Raw genomic sequence first — 20,620 nt, 5'->3', positions numbered from 1 at the left:
TATATATATATACATATAAAATTATATATAATATATATATATATAATATATATATATATTTATATAAATATATGCGATGTATTTATGCACATCATATATAAATATATATTTTCTACATTCCCGAATTTCCTCGTCAGCGAAAAAATTTCTAGAAAAACACGGACTTATATAATAGAACACTTCATTGCTCTCAATTGTTCTACGTGGCGCTAAGGAATGAAATTTATTTTCGCCAAAATGTAAAAGAACTAAAGGCAAATTTAAAACTTTATACAACATATTTATGTTCTGCATTGCTTTGAGTCCTGATGTGGAAGTTAAAAACAAGGGACAGTTTTGCTTACGGAATTCTAAAATCGTTTCCGGCCATGTAGGCCTATCATTAAAATCTATCTGAAATCCCACAATCACATTTGGTCGTTTATACATCTTACTGTGCACATAATCGTAAGTCAAAGAATAAGACTCCACCCTCAACTTTTGTTGACTTTTTATACAGCGCCCACAAATGATGGCATTAAAACATATGACTAATTCCATATCTGTCATTACAATTGTTAAGTGCTTTATATCATGTACAAGATATAGTAAAAATTCCCAAACATTAGTTCGAATACATTCTTCATTATAGCTATTTGCGCTTATTATATGAATAATATAGTAATCATCTTTTATGTCTAAAGAATCAAATAGCTTTGTATGCCGCAGTCCATAATATAGCGTCAGCGATCCTGACATATATTTCGAATATAAATATTTATAAAGAAGCAAGGTATCGTTTGATTCGTTCTGAGTTTCCGACTTTAGATGTTTTTGAACAAATGCACACATATCAGAAACTGGTTCATACGTATCGAGAGAAATAGTGATTTGTAATAAAACTGAAATATTGTTTATCGATGTCATCTCTAGGATGAGACAACAATTGGCTATTGCACTCAGAGCTGTGTACACCTTGAAATATTTCTGCGTGATCAATGCAATAGTTGGCGGAATAGCATAACGTGCACGTTTGCAAATTCGCCTGTTGATGACAAATGCGACACGACTTTGCATATAAGGTCATCTTTATCTCGTGCAATTTGAGATTATGCAACAAATCCTTCTCAATTAAAAGTATCAACTCTTTTTTCGACTGGACCCATTTCTCCTTGGTTAATCGACGAGTGTCCCACCTCTGGTCCATTCTTAATAATTTCTTTAAAATTATGCAAAATTGCTAATGTTGCGGCTGATGTAATTGTTTGTGTTCCTGGCTGCAGTAAATAACCATTTGACAGTGATCACATGTTATCGAATTGCTATCAACTGTCACCTTGCAAATATGACAAATGTTTGGATTGAAGAACTCATTATAATCATCCGGCGTCATTGGCCCATGAAAAACCGGCAATCGACGCACTTGTTCCATGGCAATATTGAAAAAAAATGATATTCGATAATTACGTATATGTTATTTGTGACATCAATTCAGAGGCGATGTGCTCGAAACTATGGCGAAAGTAATGGAACTCTCTGTGCATAGAATACACTCAGATATACGTATATCTGTCGATTATTTTCAGGACACTGAAGAGGTATTTAAAAATATTTGCGCGCACCGTGCGGAATGTTGACAAACTAAATCACATTTCAAGATATAACGAATTACGAATATTCGTTATTGCAGGAAACACTGGTGAAATATATAGTGTTGTAAAGTTTTAAATTGTTGTTACTGATAAATTAGTAGTGTACTTGATGAATTGATAAAGCAAATAAAAGACATATGTTTAGCACGCTTACATTGTTCAAATGCATACAGATAATAAACTTGTATAGGTAGCATATCTATACAAGCATTCTAAGCGATATCCAACAGTATTATATATATATATATATATATATATATATATATATATGTGTGTGTGTGTGTGTAAATAAGTAAGCAAGTAAACTTTATCTGGAATATTTCTTTAAAAAATATTTCTATCGAAAGTTACATTTTAATATTTAAACTTTACAATAAAGTGCATTCAAGCTGTAGATAGTAAATCATAAATTAAACAAAAGACTTCATAGTTTTTCACATTTTTTTATTTTATTAAATGTACAAAATGTTGACCACTCACATTTAAACACTTATTAATTCTTCTTACAAAACTTCGTACGTGTCTAGTTTATATGAGGACACCATTTTGATTTGCTACATATGTATTTCTCTTTATTCAAAAAATGACATGCTACTTTGGTTGCGTTCAATCATCAACTGGCTGCACTACCTTGCATTCTAGTCTTCTTTTATTCTTTCCTCCAATAAGTCACGACTATATACTTATTATTTTTCAAGTTCTACGTATGTGTACACTAGATCAACAATAGAAAACAAATCTCATCCTGAGACGATAGAAATTTCTAAATACACCCTGTGTGTTACAACGAAATATAAAATTTTACAAAATAAATTTTTAATTTTTTAAATCTTTTTATAAATTTTCCTAAACAAGAAAAAACTGTTTTTAATACATTTTGAGCGTAAAGGGAAGAAATTATAATTACAAATCCTTAAACATTGTTATCAGCAAAGTCAGTGTTACATTTGATAAGTGGAAAAAGAAAAATATGAAATGAAAATAAGTATTCTCTCTCTTATAAGCTTGTGTTTACATATTTGAAATTTCTAGAGACATATAAACACGCAGGTAGAATACATAAACGATCATTTAAATAACGATTTTAAGTGATAAATAAAAGATTACAAAAAAGATTACAAAGATATAGATTGTCAATCAACTTTTCATTGCGGTAGATATGCAATTGTCATGGTAGATTTCTACAATTATAAATTTAACAAATAATCTACATTAATATCATAAACATGCACATTATAGTTTGTCATTATAGTATACATCAATCTATAATTTTAACAATATAATTTTATCTATAATTTTAATCAATCTATAATTTTAACAATATAATTTTAACAATATCTTTGCCAAACTTAAAAAAACTAAACGATGCTTTTATCGCAAAGAATTAAGGATGTATTTTTTATTTGATATGTGTATGTGTATATTTAGATCTACAGGATGTCCCAGTACAATGGTATTAGAGCGTAATATGGATTAAGACAAATATAAAAGTTCTATACCATTTTTTGTGATATTCGTAATAATTATCGAGTTATTAATTACAAAAATCTGACTAGTGGACGTGCGCCGAGATAAATGATTGAAGAAGCACTACAGTCACTCGGTTTATAATGCGGCCATAGTATAACAGTTGATCCAACAACTGTTGCTGGCACATAGTGAGATGTAGAAATGGCGAGATAAGACTAGTGCATTGTCCTTCTCTTCCCCACATGCTGACAACAAATGCCAGATCGACTGGGCCGCGCGATTGCCGAATGGCTGCGATACTTCTGCAATCATTCATCTTGGCGCCCGCTTACTTCTCAGATTTCTGTAATTGATAACTCGATAATAATAACGAATATCGCAAAGCACTATGGGATGTTTTTGATTGACTTAATCCGTCCTATGACCATACGAGCTCTGATACCATTGTTCTAGGACACTCTGTATATTCATTGTATATGTCGTATTATGTTTATGTATGTCTATATTATGCATACGGCACAAGTCGTATAGAATCTCTTATATCGTTTAAGATGATAACATAATGATATTACAATTGTCTATTATAACTTCAATGTGTTAGAGTATATCATTTAAATTCAACAAAATAACTAAATACTTATTATGATAATACATCTCATCACTGTAAAATGTTCTACATGGCGCTAAGGAACGAAATTTATTTTCGCCAAAGTATAAAGGAGTTAATAGTGTATTTAAAACAGTGTACAATTTACCTATACATTTTTCCGCTTCAAGTTTGGATGTGGCGGTTAAAAACAAGGGACAGTATTGCTTACGCAATTCTAAAAACATTTTCGGCCATTTAGGGATAACCTTAAAATCTATCCCAAATCCTAAAATCACATTTGGTCGTTTATATGCATTACTGTTTGCATATTGGCAGTAAGTCATAGAATAAGACTCCACCATCAACTGTCGGTTACTTTCTATACAACGCTCACAAACATTAATATTAAAACATTCTGTAGGTATTCCCGCATCTATATCCATGTATATTCCCATATCTGTCATTACAATTGTTAAATGCTGTATATGGCATAAAAGATGCAAAAGAATTTCAAAAGCACGAAGATAAGATCTATTATAGTACTTTGCGTGTATTATATGAATAACGTAGTAATTATCTTGTGTATTCAAAGTATCAAATAACTTTGTATTCATCAGTCCATAATACAGAGTCAGCGGTGCTGATGCGTATTCAGAAAATAGATATTTATAAGAAAGCGATTTATTATCTAGTCTCTCATATCTTGGTTTCACATATGTTTGAATAAATGAGGTCATATTAGAAAGTGGTATGTATGCATCGAGAGAAAAAGCGAAATATAATAAATCTGTCAAATAGTTCATCAATGCGATGTTTAACAGGAGACACAAAAATTGATTGTCGCAATTAGAGTTATGAATTTTTTGAAAGATTTCTGCGTGATCAGTGCAATAGTTGGCGGAAGAGCATGTCGTGCACTTTCGCAGATTTGTCTGTTGATGACAAATACGACACGACTTTGCGTATAAAATTATCTGCTTTTCGTGGAATTCAAGAGGACGCGACAATTCCTTTTCAGTTAAACTTATCAACTCCATCCTCGAGTGGAACCATTCCATGTTATTTAATTCAGTGGTCCATGTTACGTCCATTTTTAATAATGATTCTTCTATTACCTTGCAGATTTGTATATGATGCGGCTGGTGTAACTGTTTGTGCTCCTGGCTGCAGTAAATAATCATTTGGCAGTGATTACATGTTATAAAATTGTAAGCAACTGTTACCTTGCAAATATGACAAATGTTTGGATTGAAGAACATATTATAACGACTCGGTATCACTGGACCATGAAGCACCGGTAATTGAAACATGGTAAAATTTGGATGATATATTGGACAATTACGGGTATGTTTTTGTGATAACAATTCAGAGGCAATGCGTCCGAAATTATGGCGAAAGTAACAATGCTCTCTGTGCACAGGTCACACTTAGATGTATACTTGTAGGTTATTCTCAGGATACTGAAGAAGTGTCTAGAAATATTTACACGCATCACGCGGACTATTGACAAACTAAATTATATTTGAAGACATAACGGATTACAAACATTCGTTACTACGGAGAAACGTATGAAATATAATTGCAACGTTTAAAATTGATGTTACCAAGGAATTGGTAGTGCACATGATAACTTCATATTGCAAATATAAAACATATATATTTGGTGGTTATGTATAGTTTTTTTTACACTCTCGTATGAATAACATATAAGCGTTCTGAGCGATTATCCCTAAGATTATTTTATAATTATAAAATTTTACAGTTTCTAATATATAATGTTTCCGATATCATGTTTATAAATGCATTAAGTTTAATCATGTTTTTCTATATATATAACGTTAACATACGGGAGTAGATTGAAAAATTTTCTATCTAACCGAGAAAGAGTAAGATTTCAGTCAAATCTCAATACTTGTCTAGATAGATTGTAGTGAAAGGAACACAAGGAGCTATGTTTAATGACATTCTAGAGAATCATTTGTTCCTGATAGCCTTTCAAAGTTACAATTTGTCAAGTTACATCGCACCATGATAAAATTCCTTTGTTTAAAAATGAAATATCTTACAGAAATTAAAGCTGAATTAGATTCAGTGTATGGAGATGTTGCTCCTTCATTTACAATTATGAAAACCTAGACTGCTGAGTTCAAACAGAATGAGCATTTTCGACAGAGGAATGCTCTGAACGACTAAAACCGCAACAGCAGATGAAATGATCGATTATATTCACCAAATCGTGATGGATGATTGCCGATTAACTTTAAAAGAGATAGTGAAAGCTGCTGGTATCTCATACGAACGGCTGCACATTTTAGTGAGGAATTAGGTATGAGAAAGCTGGGAGCTTGTTGGGTACTGCGTTTGCTCATTATTAATCAAAAACATCGGTTGGACATTTCACGATTGTGTTTAAGGGTTTTACGTAAATGCGATAAAAAGGATTTTGAACGCCGTTTTATTAGTGTTATTTTCGAAAAATATTGAGTCCACCTACCATTATACTCCGAAGACAAAAGAACAATTACAATAGTGGACTGCAAAGGACAAACCAACTCCGAAGAAGACGAAAGCAGTCCCATCGGCTAGCAAAGTGATGGCAACAGTTTTCTGGAATTCCCTTGGGATAATTTTTGTATATTTGGAAAAAGGGAAAACCATCACAGCAGATTATTATACTGGGTTGTTACAACGTTTGGACATGGAAATCCAGAATAAGTATTATCATTTAGCTAAAAAGAAAATCCTCTTTCATCAGAACAATACACCGGTCCACACATCAGTAGTTATGATGACGAAATTGTACGAACTGAAGTACGAATTAATTCCATCTACCGTGCTCTCTTGATTTGGTCGCGTGAGATTTTTCTTGTTTCCACATGGCTAGTTGGGAAAAAGAATTTTTGGGTGTTGAAGAAATAAGTGCCGTTAATGACTATTTTTCGGGTTTAGACAAAAGTTATTATACTAAGAGTATGATAGATTTAGAAAAATGCTGGACCAAGTGTAATAAATTGAATCTTTGTTGAGAAATAAATGTCATTCAGCACAAACACGCACACAAATAATTTTTTCTTAGGCAGGTCGGAAACTTTTCAATCTATCTTTCAATCTATCTATTAGATTGTACACATCTGTATGTTTCAATAAATCAAAAACTCTGATAATATAAATATCTTCTTGTAATTTTTAACTTAAAGACTTATGTCCAAAGTATATTATATAAATGGATGTTTCGCAAAAGAGTAAGAGCTATGAATAATGACAGGTTTTATTATACATAATTTTTATGCACGGAAGAATAATGTTACTTATATGAGTATAAGTCCGTATTTTGACTGTAAAGGATGTACAATTTTTCGAAAATTATCATTTACATTTGTATATTTCTAGTTCACGTGAAAGTATCGTTCTGATCAACTACATATGTACTTCTTTTTATCTAAAATATAACATGTTTACCAAGTTTCTTTATTTGCGTTTATGAACTGGTTCTACTACTTTGCGCACTAGTCCTCTTTTTCTTTTTCCTTTAATAAATCACGACTACATACTTGTCACTTTACAAGTTCTGTACATGTGCAGTACACTAGATGAGTAATAAAAAACGAATCTTGAGATGGTAGTAATTTCTAAATACACGCTATCTGCTATTTATTACAATGAAATATAAAATTTTCCGAAAAACTGATTTCAATACATCATAAAAACAAAAAAAGAATTAATAATTACAAATCCTCGAAACATTGTTACCAACAAAGTTGATGTTATATTTGATAGAAGGAAAAAATAAAAAGATAAGTATCTTCTCCTTTACATTATATGTATTTACATGTAATGTAAATTTTTAAAAGATGAAATATAGTAAATATGAATAATATATAATTTTAATTTATTATGCAATGTATACGTATACATAATAAAAATACGGAACGAAGTAATTCATAATATTCACAAGTTATTTTTTATCTAAACTTATTTTCTTGGAAACGAAACGGTAATATTATCTTACAACAACTTCAGAGACTCATATGATATTAAAATATATATCGTTGTATTTATATATAATTACATTACTTCTTTTTACAAGTAAATAAATGTTTTATTTATGAATATATTGTTTATATATAAATCCATTATATTCGGTGATGCTTATATATAAATATAAATGTGATGTATTTATATACATTATGTTATATATAAATATATTGTACATTCTCTATATTATCGAATTTATTCGTCAATGGGAAATCCAAAATTTCTAGAAAAATATAGACATGCACGTAGAATATATAAACAACTATCCATAAAACGATTTTGTGCGAAGTGATATAAAAAATAGATTCTCAATCAACACTTTTCAATGCGATAAACATGCAAAAGTCAAAGTAGATTTTTACAATTACATATTTAACATAGAGGCTAGATCGCATTTAATATCGCATGGAAATATACACAAGTTTTTGTCATTATATATATCGATCTATAATTTTAACAAAAATATTTTTAGCAAATTTTAAAAAATTAATAAAGGTGCTTTTAGCATAAATCTTATATCTTAATTAAGAATACATTTTTTAGCCGATATGTGTGTGTGTGTGTGTGTAGTGTTTAGCCACATATTCATTATATATATCATATTATGTATATGTGTCTATATTATGTATACAGCCTAACAAACCGTAATCTCTTATATTATTCATAAAGATGATAACATAATGAGACTACAATTGTTTATAATTCTTATAAAGTTCTTATAATTCTTGTAATTCTTATATTGTTTATAAGCTTCAGATGATTTGCATGTGTTCGAATAATTAATGTAAATTCTTAAAGATAATTAAATACTTATTATGATATATTACATCATCACTCCCAAAGGTTTTACACGGCATTAAGGAAGGAAATTTATTTTCGGCAAAGTATAAAGGAATTACTAGCGTATTTAAAACTAAGTTTAATTCACTTATACATTTTTCCGCAACAAGCTTGGATTTAGAGGTTAAAAACAATGGACAGTTTTGCTGACGGAAACTTAAAATCATTCCCGGCCATTTAAGATTATCTTTAAGATCTATCATAAATCCGAGAATCACATTTGGTCGTTTATACATATTACTGTATATATAATCGCAGTAAGACATAGAATAAGACTCTACCTTCAAATGTCGGTTACTTTCTATACAACGCTCACAAACGTTGATATTAAAACATTCCGTAGATGTTCCCGTATCTGTTATTACAATTGTTAAATACTGTATATGGCGTAAAAGATGCAAAAAAAGTTCAAAAGCTCGAATATAACATCTATCATAGTACTTTGCACGTATCATATGAATAACGTAGTAATTATTTTTCAAAGTATTCAAAATATTAAATAACTTTGTATCTTTCAATCCATGATATAGCGTCAGTGGTCCTGATGCACATTCAGAAAATAAATATTTATAAAGAAACGCATTATTCTTTAGCTCCTTATAATATTCTGGTTTCACATGTGTTTGAACAAATGCCATCATATCAAAAACTGGTATATATATATCAAAGTGTAGAGTAAATTTTAATGAATTTAAAAGATTGTTCATCACCGCGATATCTAGCAACTGGCATAACAATTGTTTACCGCAATTAAAGCTATGGGCGTTTTTAAATGCTTCTGCGTGTCCAATGCAATAGTTGGCGGAATAGCACGACGTGCATGTTTGCAGATTCGCCTGTTGATGACAAATAAGACAAAACTTTGAGTCCATGACAATCAGTATCTCGTACACTTCGAGATCACGCGACAATTCCTTCTCAATTAAAGGTATCATCTTCTTTTTCGACTGAATCCATTCGTCCTTAGTTAATCGACTAGCGTTCCATCTCGGGTCCATTCTTAAGAATTTTTTTAAAACTATGCAGAATTGCTCATGTTGCGGCTGATGTAATTGTTTGTGTTCCTGGCTGCAGTAAATAACCATTTGGCAGTGATCACATGTTATCGAATTGCTATCATCTGTCACCTTGCAAATATGACAAATGTTTGGATTGAAGGACTGATTGTAACGAGCCGACGTCAATGGGCCTCGAAGAACCGGCAATCGACGCACTTGTTCCATGGCAATATTGAAAAAAAAATTATGTATTCGATAATTACGTATATGTTATTTGTAATATCAATTTCGAGACAGTGAGATCAGAATTATAGCGAGAATAACAAAGTTCTCTAAGTATAGAACACACTCGGATGTATACCTGTCGATTATTCTGAACACACTGAAGAAATATTTTGATGTATTTGCGCACCACGCGGCCTGTTGATGAATTAAATCATATTTGAAGATATAACGGATTACAACATTTATTACCGCTGAGAAATTTGTGAAATATGGTTGCATTGTTTAAAATTGTTGTTATCAACGAATTAATAGTATACATGATAAATAACTTCGTATTGCGAATATAAAATATATATTTGGCGGTGTTTTTCCTTTACTTTTTTCCTTTACAATCTCGTATAAATGATATATAAATGTTCTGAACGATATATCCCTAACATTATTTTATAATTATAAAATTTTACTGTTTCTAATATATGATGTTTTCTACATTATGTTTATAAATGCATTAGGTTTAATCATGTTTCTCTATATATAAGATTAACATACGAGGGCAGAATGATCGATTATGTTCACCAAATCGTGATGGATGATCGTCGATTAACTTTAAAAAAGATATCGAGGGCTGCTGGTATATTAGAAAGCAAAACGGTTTCGACAGTTTCTTTTTCTAGTGACATGGATAGTCCGTGTAGATTTGAGAATCACTGCTTAACTAAACTGCGTAAAACAAAAGATCACCGGTATCTTTCTGTCTTGTGTAAGTGATTCTCAAATTCATAATCTCATGGATTACCCAAGTTACTAAAAAAAAAAAAAAAAACTGTCAAAACCATTTTGCTTTCCAGTGTACCTCATACAAACGGATTCACATTTTATATGAGGAATTAGATATAAAAAAGCTGAGAGCGCGTTGGATATTGCGTTTGCTCATTATTTATCAAAAACAACATCGGTTGGACATTTCACGTCTCGAGCGTTTCAAACGCGATAAAGAGGATTATGTACGGTATTTGATTAATGTTATTTTCGACAAATCTTGGATCTACCATTAAGCTCCGAAGACAAAAGAACAATCAAAACAATGGACTGCAAAGGATAAACCGACTCTGAAGAAGGCGGAAGCAGTTCCATTGGCTGGTAAAGTGATAGCAACAGTTTTTCCATGGGATAATTTTTGTACATGTGGAAAAAGGGAAAACAATTACCGAAGAATATTATGGTGGATTGTTACAACGTTTGGACATGGAAATAAAAAATGAATGTCATCTTTTGGCTGAAAATAAAATCCTCTTTCTTCAAAACAATGCACGGGTTCACACATCAGTAGTTGCGATGGTGAAATTGTACGAACTAAAGTACGAATTAATTCCACACCCACTGTACTGTCTTGATTTGGTCCCGTGCAATTTTTCCTGTTTCCAAACGGTTATCTGGGAAAAAATTTTCGTCAAATGTTGAAGAAATAAGTTTCGTTAATGACTATTTTTCGGATTTAGACAAAAGTTATAATACGAGGGTAGTTCCAGAAGTACCCGACCTAACAAAGAAAACAAAAAATTTGGGAAAAAATATCTTTATTTCTCTACATAGTCTTTTTTTACATAGCTCAATACACTTTTCCCAGCGATGTTCAATAGCTTCGATACTCTGTTTATAATGGGAATCGTCGAACTCCTCATAGCCATCAACCGCAGACTCCACCTCTTTATTGTTGGCAAATCTTTTACTACCGAGCCATTTTTTCAAGTTTGGAAACAGAAAATAATCCGAGGGAGCTAAACCTGGCGAATAGGGTACGTGAGGAAGCAATTCGAACTTTAACTTATTGATTTTAGTCATCGCGATAACGGATGTATGAACTGGTGCATTGTCTTGATGAAACAAAATTTTCTTTTTCGCCAAATGCGGCCGTTTTTTCTTGATTTCATCACTCAAACGTTGCAATAAGTTCGCATAATACTCGCCGTTGATTGTTTTTTCTTTCTGAAGATAATCAATGAAAATTATCTCACGCGCGCATCCCAAAATACTGACGTCATGACCTTGCCTGCAGATGGAACTGTCTTCGCCTTCTTTGGAGCCGATTCTCCCCTTTCAGTCCATTGTTTTGACTGTTCCTTCGTCTCAGGTGTGAAGCGATGGACCTATATTTCATCCATGGTTATGAATCGACGCAAAAACTTGGCTTTATTGCTGCGAAACTTCGCCAAACACTCGATTGAAACATCCTCACGACGCTGTTTTTGTTCCAATCGCGGCAACCATCTTGCGCACAGCTTTCTCATGTCCAAATTTTCAATCAATATGCGATGTATAGCACTTTTTGAAATGCCTACCATGTCTGCTAACTCGCGTACTTTCAGTCGACGGTCATCCAATAGCATTTTGTGGATTTTCTTCACCATTTCTGGCGTGGTCATCTCATTTGGTCGACCACTGCGATGTTCGTCTTGGCAGCTCTCGTACGGCCTCGTTTAAACTCTACCACCCAATATTTTACTGCTGTAAACGAAGGAGCAGACTCCCTCAGAGTAGAATCCAGCTCTGCTTTGATATTGGTTGGATTGAGGCCTTTCAAATGAAAGTATTGTATCACATAACGATGACCAATTTTTTCCATGTTTACAAATTCACTGAGAGCGTTCACTATTGATGGCTGCCAAACAAATACTAAATAACGTAGCGTCGTCAAACTTCAAACTTAAGCTTTATAAGGTTGGTGCTTTCTACCATAGTCATTCTTTTCAAACAACAATCGCCATCTATACGTCAGGTCGGGTACTTCTGGGACTACCCTCGTATGTTGCGACTGGTGTAACTGTTTGTATTCCTGACTACAGTAAATCACCATGTGATAATAATCACATGTTATGAAATTGTAAGCATCTATTGTCTTGCAAATATGACAAATGTTTGGATTGAAGAACTTATTATAATGATCTGCCGTCACTTGACCACGAAGCAACGATCGAGGCAATTGTGGCATGGCAATTTTTGTATGATATATTGGAGAATTACGTATATGTCTGTTATATTAATTCGGGAACAATGTACGGAACTCGGTACCGTAGTGAAAATAATAAATTTCTCTACGTACAGAATACATTCCGATGTATACCGGTCGATTATTCTAAGGACACTGGAGAAATATTTAGAAGTATTCCCTACGCGCACACTACGCGAATTGTTGACAAACTAAATAATATTTGAAGATAGGGCGAATTACAAACTTTCGCTTTCGGGAAATGATTTATAAAATATGGTTGGAAGGTTTCAAATTGTTGTTACCAAAGAACTAGTGCAGTTGATGATTTGATGAAGCGACTAAAACATGTTAGTATGCTCATATTTATTCTTTACAAACTCGTAGAGATATAAACATCCTGGCGCTATTCAATTTTACATCTAATATTATCCAACGGTCTTTTAATTGCAATTTTATTGTGTTTCTGATATATTATCTTGCAAAAATGATAAAGTGGTATTACAAGTGTTAATGACAGCTTCAAATGAATTGCATGCGTTCGACTAATTAATATAAATTCTTAAAGATAGCTAAATACTTATTACGATAAACCACATTATCACTCCCGGCGATTCTACATGGTGCTAAGGAATGAAATTTATTTTCGCCTAAGTATAAAGGAACTAATGGTGCATTTAAAACTGTATACAATTTACTTGTACAATGTTGCGCTTTCAATATGGATGTAAAGGTTATAAACAAGGGACAATTTTGCTCACGTAATTCTAAAATCGTTTCCGGCCATGTAGGCTTATTGTCAAAATTTGTTTGAAATCCTATAATCACATTTGGTCGCTTATATGAATTAGTGAGCACATAACTGTAATACGATATAGAATAACATTCAATGGTAATTATTCGGTTACGTTCTCTGCACTGACTACAAACGTCGATATTAAAATTTCTTGTGCCAGATAACATTTCTATCATTACAATTGTTAAATGCTGTATATGATTTAAAAGATGCAGGAAAAGCTCCCAAGATGAGAAAAATTCTCTATCATAATAGTTTGCGCTTATTATATGAATAACGTAGTTACTATCGTGTATATCTAAAGAATCAAATAACATTATATCCCGCAGTCCATGATATAGCGTTAGCGATCCCGATGCGAATTCAGAATATGTATATTTGTAAGCAAATAAAGTATCGTATAATTCCATATAAGGTCCTGTTTTTAGATGTTTTTCAACAAATGAATGCATATCAATAAGTGATTCATACGTATCGGATAAAAGATTGAATTTTAATAACCTTGAAAAGTTGTTTAGCAATATGGTTTCTAGATAAAAAGATAACCGTTGGTTGTGGCAATTGGAACTATGGACGCTTTGAAATTCTTCCGCATGATCATTGCAATAGTTAATGGAATAGCACGACATGCACATTTGCAGATTCGCTTGTTGATGACAAATGTGACACGATTTTGCAAACATGATCATGCCCACTTCATGGAATTCGAGATTACGCGACAGTTCTCCCTTAATTAAACATATCAAGTCCTCCCTCGACTGGATCCATTCCTCCTTACTTAATCGACGAGTGTCCCATCCTTCGTCCATGTTTAATATCTTTTTTACCATCATGCAGATTTGCATATGTTGCGACTGGTGTAACTGTTTGTGTTCCTGACTACAGTAAATGACTATGTGACAATAATCACATGTTATGAAATTGTAAGTAGCTATTGCCTTGCAAACATGACAAATGTTTGGATTGAAGAACTTATTATAACGATCTGCCGTCAGTGGACCATGAAGCAATGGTGATAGAGACAATTGTTCCATGGCAATTTTTGTATGATATATTGGAGAATTACTTATATGTTTGTTATATTAATTTGGGAACACTGTGCGGAACTCGGTATTGTAGTGAAAATAATAAATTTCTATATCCATGGAACACACTCGGATGTATACTGGTCGATTATCTTAAGGATACTGAAGAAATATTTGGAAATATTTCTTACGCGCACACCGCACGGATTGTTGACGAACTAAATAATACTTGAAGATAGGATGAATTACAAACGTTCGTTACTTGGGAAATGATTTATAAAATATAATTGGGAGGTTTCAAATTGTTGTTACCAATGGACTGGTGATGCACTTGATAATTTGATCATGCGAAAATAAAAAAATATATTTAGTATGCTTACTTTATTTCGTTGCAAACTCGTAGGGATGGCATATAATTGTCTTCGCATACAATTTTATATCTCAGTTTATCCAGCGGCTTTTTAATTATAATTTTATTGTGTTTTTTATACATATCATGTTCTACGTTTAAACACACGTTTAGTTGAATCATTTCCGTCTATATATAAAATTGGGATATATCCAAATATATGCCAGTTTATTTGTACTTCTCGATTACAATATCTGATAATCTAAATATTCTCCTGTATTTTGTATCCAAAATATATTCATTATGTGAATGCTTCATAAGTAAAACTGTGAATAATGATACGTTTTGCATACAAAATTTTTTTATTTATGGTAAAATGTTATTTGATTTTAACAAGTACTATTTTAATGCAGAGTAATGTATTGGGTTGGCAACTAAGTGATTGCGGATTTTGTCGACAGATGGATTTTATACTTTCTTTTGTTTCGTTAACGTGTTCAAAGTGCCTAACCTATATTTTTTCTTATTGTTTGGACTTCTACCTTTCATTTAGTACAAAAATTACATCGATTAGTTCTTTAGTTTTGTTTTTATCCCAATTTAAAAATGGAAGAGCAAGACGTGCACTTCAGACATATTTTATTGTATTATTTCCGAAAAGGCAAGAACGCATCGCAAGCACACAAGAAGTTATGTGCCGTATATGGGAATGAAGCCTTGAAAGAAAGGCAGTGTCAAAATTGGTTTGCCAGATTTCGTTCTGGTGATTTTTCATTGAAAAATGCTTAACGATCTGGCCGTCCAGTTGAAGTCGATGAGACCCATATCATGGCCATTATCGATTCAGATCGTCGTAGCACAACACGTGATATTGCAGAGAAGCTCAATGTATCACATACATGCATTGAAAAAAATTTTTAAAAACAAATTAAAAATTTTGAATTTTCATTCTTATTTAAAATCCGCAATCACTTAGTTGTCAACCCAATAGCTGCAACTAAATTTTTTATTATAACCATTTAAGATTTATTCATAAAATTGTTGCATCTTTTACAGGCGTGCGTGCATGCACACACAGACTCACAGAAATTATTATAATAAAGTAAAATTCTAAGTTATGTATAAATTTTTTATGTAATTAAATAATTATTATGCAATAATACGCGGTCTGACTGTCTTTCCACGATTTGCGGGAGTCGAATATATTTTTGTTGTAATGTTAAGTCATGTATATCTAAAGTTGTTTCTACTGTATTTAAAATATATTCTGCTCCGCTTTGAATTACGGTAGTTAGAACGAACAGTCTCGATCACCTAATGCTAAAATAGTTTCCGAACACAACTTCCCATCATTGTGGTAAATTTGAAATTGTATAGTCACATTTGGTCGAGGATAGTGTTTTCTGTACATATAATAATGGTAGAACGCAGCATATATATGTAATATTCAACGTTCTGAATTAAATTAATAAGAAAAAAAGTTACTAATTTCTTATTTAAAGCTTCAGTTTTATGAATAACGATACTATAATTACAAATTATTACCATCTTCGGGAACGTAACTTTTGGTATTCCTACTGGTGCAATTCTCAAATATTTTATCTCACGATTAAGATGCAGAAAAAGTTCCCAAGCACAGAAAGAAAAAAAGGAAGAGAGAGAGAGAGAGAGAGAGAGAGAGAGAGAGAGACAATAATTCAATATTATATATGTTCAGAGAAAAATAATTTATAAAAATAACTTGCTAATTTTTCTTTATTAAAACTATCCTCCCTCTCTCTCTCTCTCTCTCTCTCTTTCTATCCCATCTCTCTCTCTCCTTTTTTCAAAAACGGAATAGTAATGTCACTGCTCAACTAAGATGACAACTACGAAATGATATTATGACATGATATCATATTATAATTTTTATCGTTGTATTTATATAGATGATATCTCATATATTCTTAATATTACTCACTTGTCAGCGGAAAACCCAAAGTCTCTAGAGAAACGGAGACATGCACGCAGAGAATGGAAAAAATTGTTTAAAAAAAGACTTTAAGTGACAAATATTATTTACAGTAAAATAACGCTCTTCATAGTGGTTTATATGAGACAGTATTTTGTTAAAATTGTAAATTTAACAGAAATACAATTTTAATAGCATACAAAAATACATATAAGTTTCCGTTATTTACATTTGTTGTGCTCCAATTTACAGAGTTATGGAGCAGCATGTGTGTATATGTGTGCGTCCGCGTGCGCGAGCACGCATATATGTTTTATATGTATGTAAAACGCCATATGGAATAAGATTGTGTCTAAACACACATATACACACATCCATATCGGATTAAAACTACATTTTTGATTGTGGTAGTTGTGGTAAAGACATCGGTAAATCTTCCAAATTTTTTAAAGATATTATAAGAATTGTAAATTCTATATGTAATGAAAAAGGGCTAGTATATATTTCAATATGATATTAAATTTTTAGCAAATTTGAAAATTTATCGATGTTTCTACCGCAACTACTAGATTCAATACTAGATTTAATACTAATCCGACATACATATGTAATAAGTATTTAGACATACTTTTATTATATATATCTTATGTTTTGTATATGTGTAAATTATATGTATGCGCGCACATATATACATATATACATATGTATTCTCACACTGCCATACAGACTATACCATCTTCCATATTATTTGCAAAAATAATACCAAAGTAATATTACAAATGTTTATGATAGCTTCAAATTATTTGCATCTGTTAGAATAATTAATTATATACAATATAAACTTTTAGCAGAATATAAGAAACGTAAGCGAAACATAATTTCAATTCATTCCATTATGTAAATGTATATAATACGCAAAAAAAAATATATATATCAAATGAATCACGATTTATTCCTTATTTAAAATTATTTCGTGAACGAAATCCAGACATACACACAGTTAAACGACGTTTAAAAAGCAATGTAAAAAGCGATTTTAAATGATAAATGAAACAGATTGTCAATTAACACATTTTATTGTGATAGATACAAAATTATTAAGATAGATCCTACAGTTACAAATTTGAAATAAAAGTAAAATTAATATCATAATGAAATATACACTATAGTCCTTTGTCATTACACATAAAATTTCTAATTTTAACAATATCTTTAAAAAATTTGGAAGGTTTATCGATGTCTTTACCACAACTACCAGAATCAAAAATGTATTTTTTAATCTGAATATGGGTATGTGTATGTGTATGTTTAGACATAATCTTATTCCATACGGTGTTTTACATACATATAAAACATGTATGTGTGTTCGCGTGCGCGGTTACACACATAGTACAGACTGCTCCATAAATTATATATAAACTTTCATATCATTTACAAAAATGATAACAAAGTGATACTGCAATTGTCTATGATAATTTTAGATGATTTGAAACTGCTCGAACAAAGAAATCATATAAATTGAACATACAAATAACTAAATATTCATTATAATAAAGCGTATCATCATTTATTTACTTTCATTGTCCGTTGTGCTCGAATTGACACAATATATTTAGCAATTTGAAAATTTATCGACGTTTTTACCGTAACTGTCAGATCCAAATACTTAATTTCAATCCGACACGTATGTATATTTAGACATACATTTATTATGTATGTTTTATACGTTGTTTTATACGTATGTTAAAATCGTGTGTATGCGTACGCGCGCATACACATATACACATAGGCATTCTCGCAGTTTCATACAAATTGTGCACAATCTAACATATGATTTGCAAAGATGATAAAGTGGTATTACAAGTAATTATGATAGCTTCAAGTGATTTGCATGTGTTCGAATAATTAATATAAATTCTTAAAGATAGCTAAATACTTATTACGATAAACCACATTATCACGCCCGACGATTCTACATGGTGCTAAGGAATGAAATTTATTTTCGCCTAAGTATAAAGGAACTAATGGTATATTTAAAACTGTATACAATTTACCTATACATTGTTGAGCTTTAAACATGGTTGCAAATGTTATAAACAAGGGACAATTTTGCTCACGTAATTCTAAAATCGTTTCCGGCCATGTAGGCTTATTATTAAAATTTGCTTGAAATCCTATAATCACATTTGGTCGCTTATATGAATTAGAGAGCACATAACTGTAATACGATATAGAATAACATTCAATGGTAATTATTCGGTTACGTTCTCTGCACTGACTACAAACGTCGATATTAAAATTTCTTGTACCAAATAACACTTCTATCATTACAATTGTTAAATGCTGTATATGGTTTAAAAGATGCAGGAAAAGCTCCCAAGATGAGAAAAGTTCTCTATCACAATAGTTTACGCTTATTACATGAATAACGTAGTTACTATCGTATATATCTAAAGAATCAAATAATATTGTGTTCCGCAGTCCATGATATAGTGTTAGCGGTCCTGATGCGAATTCAGAATATGTATATTTATAAGCAAATAAAGTATCGTTTAATTCCTTATAAGGTCCTGTTTTTAGATATTTTTCAACAAACGAATGCATATCAATAAGTGATTCATACGTATCGAATAAAAGATTGAATTTTAATAACCTTGAAAAGTTGTTTATCGATGTGATGTCTAGACTAAAAGATAACCGTTGGTTGTGGCAATTGGAACTATGGACGCTTTGAAATTCTTCCGCATGATCATTGCAATAGTTAATGGAATAGCACGACATGCACATTTGCAGATTCGCTTGTTGATGACAAATGTGACACGATTTTGCAAACATGATTATGGCCACTTCGTGGAATTCGAGATTACGCGACAGTTCTTCCTTAATTAAACGCATCAAGTCCTCCCTCGACTGGATCCATTCCTCCTTACTTAATCGACGAGTGTCCCATCCTTCGTCCATGTTTAATATCTTTTTTACCATCATGCAGATTTGCATATGTTGCGACTGGTGTAACTGTTTGTGTTCCTGACTACAGTAAGTGACTATGTGACAAAAATGACATGTTATGAAATTGTAAGTAGCTATTGCCTTGCAAACATGACAAATGTTTGGATTGAAGAACTTATTATAACGATCTGCCGTCAATGGACCATGAAGCAATGGTAATAGAGACAATTGTTCCATGGCAATTTTTGTATGATATATTGGAGAATTACTTATATGTTTGTTATATTAATTTGGGAACACTGTGCAGAACTCGGTATTGTAGTGAAAATAATAAATTTCTATATTCATAGAACACACTCGGATGTATACTGGTCGATTATCCTAAGGATACTGAAGAAATATTTGGAAATATTTCTTACGCGCACACCGCACGGATTGTTGACAAACTAAATAATACTTGAAGATAGGATGAATTACAAACGTTCGTTACTTGGGAAATGATTTATAAAATATAATTGGGAGGTTTCAAATTGTTGTTACCAATGGACTGGTGATGCACTTGATAATTTGATCATGCGAAAATAAAAAAATATATTTAGTATGCTTACTTTATTTCGTTGCAAACTCGTAGGGATGGCATATAATTGTCTTCGCATACAATTTTATATCTTAGTTTATCCAGCGGCTTTTTAATTATAATTTTATTGTGTTTTTTATACATATCATGTTCTACGTTTAAACACACGTTTAGTTGAATCATTTCCGTCTATATATAA

General features: G+C 31.7%; 2 protein-coding genes across 2 annotated transcripts; both read right to left on the bottom strand.

Moving 5' to 3' along the window:
- Positions 1–3,028: 3,028 nt before the first annotated feature.
- Positions 3,029–5,136, bottom strand: LOC109503963 (uncharacterized). Its single transcript, XM_019841948.2, has 2 exons — positions 4,914–5,136; positions 3,029–4,854 (listed from the first exon to the last, which is right to left on the bottom strand). The coding sequence occupies exon 2, from the start codon at positions 4,779–4,781 to the stop codon at positions 3,699–3,701; it is 1,083 nt and encodes a 360-aa protein (XP_019697507.1). The 5' UTR covers positions 4,782–4,854; positions 4,914–5,136; the 3' UTR covers positions 3,029–3,698.
- A 13,489-nt stretch (positions 5,137–18,625) lies between these two features.
- On the bottom strand, positions 18,626–20,620 carry LOC112588278 (uncharacterized). Its single transcript, XM_025297656.1, has 2 exons — positions 20,453–20,620; positions 18,626–19,939 (listed from the first exon to the last, which is right to left on the bottom strand). Exon 2 carries the CDS (start codon positions 19,890–19,892, stop codon positions 18,801–18,803), a length of 1,092 nt encoding a protein of 363 aa, XP_025153441.1. The 5' UTR covers positions 19,893–19,939; positions 20,453–20,620; the 3' UTR covers positions 18,626–18,800.

Source organism: Harpegnathos saltator, unplaced genomic scaffold (assembly GCF_003227715.2).
Source record: "Harpegnathos saltator strain DR-91 unplaced genomic scaffold, Hsal_v8.6 scaffold182, whole genome shotgun sequence".
Taxonomy (NCBI): domain Eukaryota; kingdom Metazoa; phylum Arthropoda; class Insecta; order Hymenoptera; family Formicidae; genus Harpegnathos; species Harpegnathos saltator.
Note: the sequence above shows the minus strand (reverse complement) of the source record. Positions and strands in the feature narration are given on the sequence as shown.